Raw genomic sequence first — 12077 nt, 5'->3', positions numbered from 1 at the left:
TGTGTGTGTGTTCATAGGGCAGGTGTGTGTGTGTGTGTGTGTTCATAGGGCAGGTGTGTGTGTGTGTGTATGTGTGTGTTAAGGTAAAGTGCGCTCCATCAGTGACAGAGTCCTAACCATTGCTCAGTCCGAGTCGCCACGGCTACGTCTTCCCTTTCTGCCTCTGCAGCGCCCTCTCTTGGCTTGTCGACATATTACACTTTATATATACACGCATAAATAATAATAATAATAATAAAAAAAGAAGAGACCGATCCACTGAGAATCAACGTGTTTGCTTTTTTTTTTTCTTTCTCCGTTTCGTGAAGGGACATCCTGCCGAATATATAGTTCATATATACAATCCCTGTCGTCTATTGTAGTCTCCTGCCCCAGATGCAGAGCTGCCCTCGCCCTCCGCCTGAAGCTGTTTAAATATATACTTGTATATGATCTATTTTAACCTTCAGAACACCTTATCCCTGTCACACAAAAGCCACAAAGGTTACAGATTGCTTATATACATGGTACCTCACAAATCTCCCCTTTGAACATCAGCTATCTATTCAAAACATGAGTCGCTTTCACAAAAATAATTTCAGCTGTGTGCACTGCAGGTGTGTGTTCAAGGATGAAAATCGAGAAATTGAACATTTGCCCAAATCACTTTGTTTAAAAAACGACCAGTTGAGGTAACAAACCCGTATACACACACACACACACATATACACCAAACACACACACACACACACACACACACGCCTTTCTCAGCATCTGTAGTTGACAAGACGTCGGGCGAAACTAGGAGTATCTGCGTCATGTGTCGTTGAGCTGTTGCAGCTCGTCCCTGATTCAAAGAAAAGCAGTCTTTTTACCTCGGCAACGAATCGTGTTCCTCGTTTGACAGCTAGTCTTCATGGTTCAGATTAAATAAAGACCCCCGGGAGGGGTCGTCAGTCTTGGTGGGGGGTCCAAAGCGTCGGCCCTGTTGATGTGGGCCGCCAGCTCGGGCTTAAGGAGAAGGGGAAAGGGGATTTTTTTTTCTTTTTAGTGTCTTCATATTCAAAAACTGAGACGAATCCAAACTCTAAAGATCAACAGTCGAGACAAGGACAAAACTCCACGCTTTAAAAAGAGCAAAACGGCCCCGGGCCCTCTTAGGAAAAAAAAACAAGAATCTAGAGCGATAGCGATACAACCGCGGTCGGGCCGATGTGTACAAAGATGTGTGGACTCGTTTTGTGTTTGACCGATAAACAGTAAGGACGCCAGGGTGGAGAATACCACCAGCTGCCAAGCCAATGCAGGGCATGCTGGGAAAAAAAACATGTTGGCCTGCTCTGCCAGCGCCTGTCAACATGTTGGGTGACAGTAAAAGTCCAAGTGGCCAAATTTAGGGGCCACTGTGGCCGGATTAAAAACTTACTCATTCACTTCTATTCAAATACAGCTGAATAAAGTCAACCATTGACAAATGTAATCCCTGGTTTGGTGGCTCAACCCCCCTCGGGGGGTTTCGTGTACGTGTGATTGAAGGTACGTTAGAGTTCAGGTGTGTATGCACATTGCCATACGAGTGTGCGTCAGTGTCCGTACGTGCGACACGAGAGTGTGTTAGCATGCTTTAGTTGTGTCTGTGTGTGAGGTCAGCGTTCCTGTGCAGACAGTAGGTTACTGGGTTGATGACGGGTATATATACTGTATATGTGTGTGTGTGTGTGTGTCTGTGTGTGTGTGTGTGTGTGCGGGGAAGGAGATTGGGGGCATCAGGGCTGGTGGGGGCATGTACACAAGCCACAAGTACGCATCTCCATCTCCGTCCTCCATCTGTCCGTCCGTCCATCCCTCTCTCTCCGATCATCTCTTCATGTGACCCAGGTATCCAGTCTCATTCTCTTGACGTTGGTCCCGTCCTGCTCCTGGGGTTCGGCCGAAGAGGGCCGCAGGAGGACCATGGTGGGCTGTTGGGCCCCGGCGCTCGCCTGGTGGTGGAAGTCCGGGCCCCCGCCTCGTCCCTGGGTGCCGTCGTCCCGGTCGCTGCCCTCGTACGAGCTGCCGTTGCTGCTGAGGCTGTCGACAGGCGAGCGGCCTTGACCTCCCGCTTCCAGGCGCAGGGTGCCGGGGTAGGCGACCGTCACGAGACCTTGTCCCTGGATTTGACCGTGGCCTCCTCCGCCGCCGCCGCCTCCCCCGCCGCCGCAGGTGGAGCTGGGAGTGCTGCGGTCGCGGTTTGGTGAGACGGGTTCGGACTTGATGTTGACGTTGGGGTTTGTGTTGACTGTCAATGCGGCGCCCTGAGAGAGGTGGCCCACCGGCCTGGAGAGATGGAAAGAAGAGAAAGAGAAAGATGGAAGGAGAACAAGAACATGATTACAGAACTACCCGTGTCATCTTCAAACATCACATGAGAGCAGACCTTCATTAGACAGTGTGCAGGGATGAAACAAAGAGTTCAGCTGATATTCGAGGAATGGTCGCAGCACCATGTGCAGATAAACATGAACTGGACTTTTACAGGGATAAGCCATTTTCAAAAGACAAACACCCAAGACACTCTGCGGCGGGCGATGCTATAAAACCAAGCAAATGTAGGCTTGGGTGGGCTGCAGCACATGAAGAACAAGGACACACGAGACAACGAGGACTACGTTTCAGACCACAGAGAAAAAAAAGCACAGTCCATAAGCCATGCAGGCCAAACATCTTTGCATTTCGGAATTTGGTTCCGTGTCACACGGGTTCACGAGTGGGTTGGTGTAGCATCGGTCCTGAGTGTAACATCTCTTTCCTCTGATACTAATCCCAGAACAGATGTAGAAGCAGCTGAATATGAGCATCATTCCTGTTCTGTTTGGCTTTCACAGCACGACAGTCTGCTGTCAACATCTGTCTGCTCACTTCCACCTACGATAACCTTTTTGCATTTGTGGGTTCAGCGGCACAGCTCTCACTAACAAACTCAAGGTTTTAAAAGGCAATGTTTGGTGGCACCTGATTTTTAATCAGTACCTACTGCGAGGCTCGGTCACACACTTATGCTGATGCTTAAGAAACACCCAATTCTGCCTCTCTAGGAGCAAATAAGGAGTGGAGGGGATGGAAGAGAAACTAAATCAGTTTGACTCTCGACGACGAAGACGTGAAAAAGGATAAAAGACGAATCCTTCAAAAGGCTGTTGCCTCAATCCATGAACCAACTGTTGGACGCTGCTCTTTACGTGAGACTGACTGTCAGATCGTTTCCAGGAGGTTTTAAATCGAGTGTGTCCAACTCTTGGCAGTGTTCAGACATGACTACAGACTCCGGTAAGACGTCCATGTGTTTTAAGGACGCTGACAGAAAATATCTCATCCTCCATCTCCGCCTCTGCCTCCGTCATTGCAAACTCTTGCTATAATCTATCAGAAATTGTGTGTTTTCACATATTTCATAGCCCAAAGCGGTGCATAGCTGGGTGACATTGCATTAAGTTGTGGCTAGGTCCAACTTTTTTTGCTGGAGGACTGTAATTCTGACTTTTTTTGCTGGGCCATTAATGCGTCAACACAGTGCTGTTGTTGCTGTTTGACATGGATTTATTCAGCCACCACCAGCGTCTAGACTTTCTAGTCATCTGACCTATCTGTGAGGGGCCTATTTTTAAGGGAAATGCTTCACTTAACAGAGTCAAATCACCAAAGTCTGCTGCTATCTCACTAAATGTTGTCAAAAAGACTTCGGATTGACCCACACACGGACACTTTTCAAGCTTTTCATTAAGCTGCCGTGCACGTGTCTTAAGATGCTCGGGACAAAGTGCCCAAAAAGCTTACATCTCTGTCAGCGTCTGTGCTTCTACCTGAGACGACTCTCTGATCAGCCCCTCCACCCTCACACTCAGCCTTCACCACCTCCCTCCTCCTCCTCTTCCTCCTCCTCCTCCTCCTCCTCTAGCTGGCTGGAGGCTGAGTCGAACCTGTCACCGAGGCTGACACCGGCTGTTGACGCTGCACTGTGGCTCGCTTCTTTGACGGCGTCGACAGGATTTTTTTTTTTTCTTTTTCCGGATGGTGTTCGTTTTCTCTCCCTCTCCCGCTCCCTCTCCCAGCCTGACACGGTCGATCTGAATTTGAAGCTCCCAATTACTGCGTTTTGCCCCTCGGGTGTGTTCTAATATGTCATATCATGAGCCATCTGCAGCACTGTATCTCTAATATTCCCTCAATTACTGGCAGACTGAGAGGGGAATTTAAGATAGCACTCCTTCAGGCGATCCGGGTCTGCGGCACTCAAATGTGCTCGCTGTCTTGCTCCATCTCTGACACACTTTAACTCATGCACTCTTGCTGTCTTACATACAAATGCTCCTTCCCCTCCTATGCTCTCCCTCTCACACACACACACACACACACACACACACACATATATACACAAATCCCTCGGCGGCGGCGAGGCTCACTCCGTCTCTCGCCGTGCCCACTTCATCAAACCTGCGTCGTGGCTCAGGCCCCGGCGCAGGTAGATGGATGGCGGTGCCACGGGGGTGCCGTTGCTATGGCGAGTGAAAACGGCAGAGTCAGCGGGCCGGTGACAGTGATGAAGGCGAGAGCGGCAGGCTACCCCCCGAGCGGTAACAACACAGCGAGGCACAGCCAGAAGCAGACACTTGGTTACAGTGCGGTGTGATGAGATGCAGCCGTGTTTCCCAAAATGAACTGCTTTTCCTGAGGACCAGCGTCTCTCCTTAAATTAAATTAGACAGATTTACTCGAGTCGTCGCTTCCAAAAGTGTGTGTTGTTTGTTTGACCAGACTCTGATCTAATAAATAAGATTTTATTTGTGAATTTTATTTAAAAGGGGCACCCCATCAGTTTATACGTGATAGAGAGTGCTACTCATCCTATGAAGGTCTGAGAAAATAAGAGAAAAACTGTGGTATAAAGTTAAAAAATGTTGACCAGACAGGAAGGATCTAATGAAAAGATGCCATGGTTGCATCATGGGAAATGTAGGATCCCATCTTTAGGGATCTTGACCCATACTTTGCACTAAAAGTTGAGATATCTCCGCATCTGCTGCTTCGATTTCAACGTGCGAGTCCCCAAACTCACTGAATTTCACATTTATTAAAGATTACACTCGATCTTGTGTAATATGTGGAATAAATATGAATAGAGAGCTCTAAATAGCACTCGGTATTTTGGCCAAATACAGAAATAAAACACTGTAACTTATTTTAACTTTGTGGTGTGTCATTGGACACCCACTGTTCCACCCATGGGACACGGAGACTGCGAATGCTACGAAAACGTGCACGTCATAAATGTAGATTAGATTTTCTCAAATGTCTTTCACTTTATTCTCAATTAACATTTCATTTGCATTCTACTGATAATTGCTCCTTCGTTTGATAGGAAATCTTTTTTTTTTTTAACACAATATCCAATCTCTTCATTTCAGTAGCAAACTTTGCAGTCAAACTTTCTGAAACTGTGCTGAGGTTCCTTTCGTGCAGCAGATATTTTGGGAAAAGCAGCGTGCTGTATAACTATGTGGCTGAAATGTAGAGAGTACAGTACCAGCAGAGGCCGTCCTCCCTGCCAAAGAGCAAGTTGGACTGAGAGGCCAAGCTGTGGAAAGGGAGGTGGAAAAAAAAAACACAAAAAAAAAACAAAAGAGAGACAGGCAAGTTTAAAAAAGCTTGAACAGCAGGGAAACAGTGGGACGGAGGCCAGTCATGGTCAATCCAGACATGGTTACTACGAGAAAGAAAGAAAAAAAATAAAGTCTCAACAGCTGCTTCAGTCACACTGAGCTGTTGTTAGAGGCAGAGCTGTACGGCAGGAAGTGTTAAAGCCTGCGCTGACACAAATTTGACAGTCATCCACACGCGATGCATTTTTAACAGTCAGGTCCAATAAAGTTGAAGTCACCGGCCTTTCCGTAAAAACGGGATCGGGCCGATGGGAATCCTCGGCGCAGGAATATGTGAAGATATCAGACACTTTGGTTTGTTTCAATCCCATTTGACTGCTGAAATAAAACATGTATAATAATCAACCTGATGTCAGTATCAGCTCGGTAACAGATTCTTACCCATGCTCTTAATAGCTGCATGCAGAGGTGGAACGGACCCCGCGACAGGCTTTACTGTAATGATGCAAACAGGCTATATGTTTGTTGCTGAATACAACAGGAGCTTTATCTCCCAGGTAGCAGGACACTTAATGAAACTGCAGCTGCTGGTTGTTTTTTTTTAACACCTTCTAATTTGTAAGTCTGGGTGAAAAAAACACTTGATTCTTCTGGGGAGGTTTAAGCCAACAGCCTCTGAGAGCATGTGTGCTTTGTGCCCTGCTGACAAACAGTGTGTCCTGTAAGCAATTTAGCAAAGAAGTGTGCAAGTGTGTTTTGCTGAGAGAGAGAGACGAAGTGTGTTTTCATTTGAGAGGAGCACTCGGAAGAAACTTCAGCCACCGATAAAACATTGTGTCCACTCTGTTAGATAAATTTGAAGCTCCGTGCACGGATGGAGCAAATGGACAAAACAACACTAATGCACTGGCAGATAACTTCCCTGAAAGTTTCTCTGTTTATTTCCTGTTCAAGTGTCCCAAATGGAGGCCGCCAATAACACATCGACATCGACTCGAGCGAGGAAACAAACAACAAATGGCATCTGGAGAGCAAGTCCCCACAAACAGGCAAACCAGCTGAAAGCCAGGCTCCGCGGGGAGGTGGTTTAAGGGGCAGCCGTGGCATTAACATTTAGATTGGGGAGCTGGGGAGGAAGATGAGAGTCAACAGGTGTACGGCGAATTAAACCGGGTGTGACAAAAGAGCAGGAAATAAGCGGGAAGACGGAAGTAGTGGGAAGAGGAATGATTAAAAAGGGGGGGAAGGGAAGGGCTACGATGACAGAATTCATTTCCTCGCAGAGCCTGTGGCGAGGAAAAATGTGGATGACAGCGAAGGCGAGGCTCACAGCCAAGCCGTCATTCAATGTTTGATTGGAAGAGCTTGTTTGCTCGCTGTGAGGCCGCGCTGTGATGAAATCAAAAAACAAACCGGAGCAGTCTGGGCTGCAGAAGTGCCCACGTCTGCCCATGCTGTCCTAGGACGGCACGATTTTCCGTTCTGCCGAGAGAACAGTTTGGTGTGCTGGGAAGGCTTCCCACATTTCTGTGGCGCTCGCTTGTTTTCAGTGACAGCGAATCTGTCATTCTGATCCCACACACAACACAGTAAACCTGCCTGGTGTTCATCGCAGTGTCAAACCTGAGAGTGGATGCAATTAAAATACTGCTTATTCAGTGAAATCATGACTATTATTCCCAATGTTTTAAGGAATGTCTCGGCTATTTTAAAGCACAATTGACACTCTGGACCGGGCTGCAAATCACATCGTTTTTTTCATCATTGATTCATTTGCAGATTATTTTCTCGATGCGCTTTCGGTCAATAGAATGTCAGCAAAAAGTGAAAAATGCTGATGACATGAGTCCACACTGAGGTCTTCAGGTGTCCATGTTTTGTCCAAGCAACCGTCCGAAACCACGAAGATATTCAGTTTACTCGCACAGAAGACAAAGGAAACACTTTTGAGAACTGATTTTTGCTAATTGACTGACTGTTTTGGCTTGAAGATGGCGTGAAGAGATCACCAGAGTTCTTTCAACCCGTCCTAAAGGTGTCACGCAATGCGCCAGCACCTGAACATATGTCAGCTTTTAATGTGCGCTCCCTATAGATCACTCAGATCCTGGTACTGTTCCCTGCGTGAAAATAAAGAACTACGAGGAGTTCATGTCTACGCTCTTCACCTGTGGAACAGTCTGACAGAGCAGCGCTCTCTTATTTTAATAATCGGTCCAATTAGGACCAATAATACCAAAGTTCATAGCAATCCATCCAAGAGCTGTTGAGATATTTTACTCAAAACTACAAGTATCAGCCTCATGGTGGTGCTAGAGGAAAAGGATCCTGCAGTGCATCCTCTGGGGATCATGAATTCTGATCCTGTAGTTCCAGGAGGGTCAAACATTACTTAAAATATGTAAGAATTAAATAATTCCAGCTTCCTAGTTTGGAATAAATATCTTTTTTTGAACTGTCGGTTGGACAAAACGAGCAATTTGAACACGTCATCATGCACTTTTGAAGTTCTGCATCTAGATGCAAAGATACAGTCGATTAAAAAAAAAAGAAAAACAAACTCCTCATGGTGCTCGTAACAGGAGAGAAACAGGAGTTGGATTGTTTCAGCCGACGCTCTGAGAAAGTGAGAGCTGGCTGCTTTTTTCTGTCTGTTTTCCGAACAACTTCATACAATCTGGCCGTCCATTTGTTAACATTTACAAGGCGATATGAAGAGTTCTGCTGCGTGCGAGCTGGGGGGTGTTAACTAACGTACTGCTAACCCCCCCCCCACCCAGTCACAGCTGTTGTATACAATAACAAACAACCTATTATCATATTTTCATGGACAAATTGCAGCTTGTCAGATAGAGAAACAAATAACTCACTCCTGACAGCTGGCATTATTTTTTACTGTCGTCTCGTTATGTTTTATTTTCTTCTTTGTGAGGAGACTCTTAACTTAATGCCAAGATGTAAAATTAAACCAGAGTGTTATGCTATGAACTGATTATCAAACTCCAAACTCAATATCTGTCTAAATAAGTGGCTTTGACAGCTAAGCTACATCTAAATTATTCTTTTTAGTCATGCTACTGTAGGCATTCGAGGCCTACACGCATCTGAGGAATTGAAATTCATGTCTGACTGTCAGCTGACAGCGACAGCTAAATGGCGGAAAAGTTAAATTTTAATGCAGTAAGCATGTCGGTGGCGCACAGCTGTGCACCGGGGACGGCGTTTGGGACTCGAAAGCAGCATCCAGAGACTCCTTTCATTCTGAGAAGCGAGCGAGACACCGCTGCTGTCACGCCGCAGCATCTTCCTCTTTTGTTCGTGACACTTCCAAAGAGCTTCAGATCTGAGCTGTAGGTGGGATGAGAACTCCTGTAACCACACTAGTAAAGTGATAATCTAGAGCCTGAAAGAGCAACGAGGTACAGACACAGCAAAGCAACAACAGGAATCACATTCAACATACAAATAGTGAGAAAACATGGTTTGGTTTGTCGTGTTATTGCATCTATTCATTTCTTTTGGGTTGTTGGGTTAATTCGGCTCATAACTAAGCCTAAGAGCAGTGTAATAACTTCACAGATACATATATATATAAAGGCATGGCAGAGCTGCCTTGCACTAGATGCCGTCATGTCATTCACCTCAGGTTAGCAGCAAAATTGGAGATGCAGTTAACCATCTCCGCATTCTGTTTCTCTGCACCCCACATGCTGTGGAGAAAAAGGGGGGGAAGAAGAGAGGGGGGGAACAAAACAAGAGGCAGTTACAAAGCCGCTCCCTCCATCCACAGGTTAGCCCAGCACAGCCAGACTGGTCACACACAAAAAAAGACTACGCTTCACAAATGTGCCTGACGGAGCTCGGGTGAGGTCAGGTAATCTGAAAACATTTCGACTTTTATAGATTACTGAACGCAGCTCCCACCGACCTGTAATAACGGACACACCTCATCGACAGGGACGCGACTTTATCTCAAAAACATTTATCACTGCTGACGTATCAGCCTCATGGTGGTGCTGGAGGAAAAGGATCCTGCAGTGCATCCTCTGGGGATCATGAATTTTGATCCTATAGTTCCAGGAGGGTCAAACATTACTTAAAATATGTAAGAATGAAATAATTCCAGCTTCCTAGTTTAGAATAAATATCTTTTTTTTAAACTGTCGGTTGCTGACGTATCAGCAGTTATGAGAACTTATCTGCTAGAAAACGACTAAAAGAACATCGAGACAGAGAGAAATATGTTTTAAAGGAAACATTTCATAAAGCTGCATCGATAAGAAGCAGTAAAGGAACAGTGGACTCAACTTAAAGCTGACAAATGAAGTTACTTCAAAGTTTACGTCCTTCTTCAGTATGTTACGGGCTGAAAGGATGTGACGTTAACTAACACCTCAGAAATCTAGGATTGTGCAGAACGCTCACGTTCCTGCAGAGCCACGCCGTGGTTCCACTTCTAGACAAAGTAGAGAAGTTTCCCAGCATGCATTTTGCATCAATGATTCCAATTTTTGAACAACTGCTATTGGTTTTTGGATTTACTCAGAGTCTAAATCTAATATTTGTTGGTTTGTCTGAAGTTTATTGGATAGTTAACGTTGTGCAACAGAGCACCGCATCCTCCAGTCTGGACTTTTCATTGTGGACCTACAGTCCTGAAATGACTGAAAACATCTGTGTGAGGAGCCACAAGCACAGTCGTGTTTCCAGACTAGGTATGTCTGGAAAACAAAACAAAACAAGGGACACCTTCTGTAGATCACGAGGTGGGTTAGGGATCGTTTAGCTTTAAAAGGTGAGTCCAAGTTGGCTCAAACAAGAAGTGAGAACCTCGAGCGAGCGCAGCTTTTTACGGTTTCCAGCGCTGTGTGTGCGTCTGTGAGCTAAACCAGGAGCTAAATGAGAGTGGGACTCCAGTGGGAGAGCGAGTGGGGGAGGAAGGGGGTGTAATCTAGGTCAGCACAGAGATGAATCAGACGCAGCTGGGGTGATGCTACAGCTTCATATAGGAGGAGGTGCTTCGTGTGTACCTGGATCAGCTGACGTGCGTGACGCTAAGCCTATTGGTCGGATGTTTAAGGTGAAAGGTCAAAGGTGAGCTGACCTCATTTATGAGTCGGTTGAATGAATAAAAAAAAAAAAGGTGGGCACTTACACCAAGTTACTGAGCGACGCCAAGCTCAGCTGCTGTGGCTGTTGCTGTTGTTGCTGCTGCTGCTGCTGCTGTTGTTGCTGGGAGACTGCTGGTTGCTGTTGCCAGGCAGCCATGTTGCCAGGCACCAGCCCCGGTGGTGTGAACGTCTGGAGCGCTGTGAGATCTGCACTCGTCAGCTGGTACTCTGAGATTAAGAGGATGGAGGAGGGACACGGCGGAGAAGGGGAGGAAGAAAGAGAAAGGAGGTGGTGAGGGTGGAGGAGGGGTGAGGGGGATTGTTTTACATCATACAACTTTCTGGCGCATCAATATTAATCAGGTCTAATCCATATTAATGGAGACCTTTGAAGTGGAATCATTCCAGAAGCTCTCACACGATGAACAAAGTGAATATTCATGGAGGTTTGTGGCATCATGCTGTGAGCTTTTCACGTTCTCCGACGTGACATTTTCATGACATAATCCAGAATTTTTCAAATCGGACAAAACATCCCGCCTCGCCGCGAGTCGCTGCAGGTTCTTACCGGTGTTGTAGGCCGTCTGCATGCCGGAGAAGGGTGCTAGGAGACTGGGAGTTGCCACGGAGACCACTGGTGTGGTGAGCGACTGCGCCACCTGGGAACCACCTAGCCGCTGAGCATTCTGGGAAGACAGAGAGATGGACGGAGGGACAGTTGAACATTTAAGAGACTGGAAGTTGGAAGGAGGTGATTTGCTGCTACAGCACGGGTAGTTCTAAGGGCTCTCCACCTAAATGAGGAGTAGTCTGATTACTTGTAATGTAACTAAAGTAATACAGTTGTACGGTTATCTGCATCTCCTCTGCGTACAGTGTAGTTAATATGACTATATATTAAGGAATTCTGGCTTACATAAACCAGCCTGTAATCATGTGAATACTCTGGCAAAAGATGCTGAAACATCCATCTCGAGAATTACAACTGAACCCTCTCTTTCTTGGATCTTTTTGGACCCAGTGTTGTGGCTCCGTGTCGTGAGAAAATCTGGTCCGGTTCCACATCGAATCGTGTCTTTTTCTCCTTATATGGCCTCAGCGTAGGAGTTCACGGCACATGACTTCATCCATTTTCAACAAGCGAGCGATGATAATGGTTAGCATGTGCTGCTCCACTGTACAGCAGGGTGGATGCAGAGACCCTGTGAACACTTTAATGACGCCGTTACTACTGAAATATTTGACTATAAACACAGCTTGTTCTACTCGGGAGTTGAAATCAAAAACAAATACGTTATCCTGTGATTTAACTGTGCAGCAAATCTAATTAACCCACAGTTTTCCTGCCACG

At 46.3% G+C, this 12077-nt stretch overlaps 1 protein-coding gene across 10 annotated transcripts in view; it reads right to left on the bottom strand.

Moving 5' to 3' along the window:
• Positions 1 to 278: 278 nt before the first annotated feature.
• mef2d (myocyte enhancer factor 2d) overlaps positions 279 to 12077 on the bottom strand; it is a 93254-nt gene continuing 81455 nt past the window's right edge. For 6 of the 10 annotated variants that reach the window (XM_019277297.2, XM_019277292.2, XM_019277298.2 and 3 more), the window contains 5 exons: positions 11295 to 11412; positions 10771 to 10954; positions 9257 to 9325; positions 5540 to 5590; positions 279 to 2295 (listed from right to left, as the gene is read on the bottom strand). In XM_019277297.2, coding sequence (XP_019132842.1) covers positions 1845 to 2295; positions 5540 to 5590; positions 9257 to 9325; positions 10771 to 10954; positions 11295 to 11412 — 873 coding nt within the window. In that variant the 3' untranslated portion in view covers positions 279 to 1844. The remainder of the gene's footprint in view (positions 2296 to 5539; positions 5591 to 9256; positions 9326 to 10770; positions 10955 to 11294; positions 11413 to 12077) is intronic. The other 4 variants (XM_019277301.2, XM_019277302.2, XM_019277300.2 and 1 more) reach the window with 3 other exon arrangements.

Source organism: Larimichthys crocea, chromosome XIII, assembly GCF_000972845.2.
Source record: "Larimichthys crocea isolate SSNF chromosome XIII, L_crocea_2.0, whole genome shotgun sequence".
NCBI classification, from domain to species: Eukaryota; Metazoa; Chordata; class Actinopteri; family Sciaenidae; genus Larimichthys; species Larimichthys crocea.
Note: the sequence above shows the minus strand (reverse complement) of the source record. Positions and strands in the feature narration are given on the sequence as shown.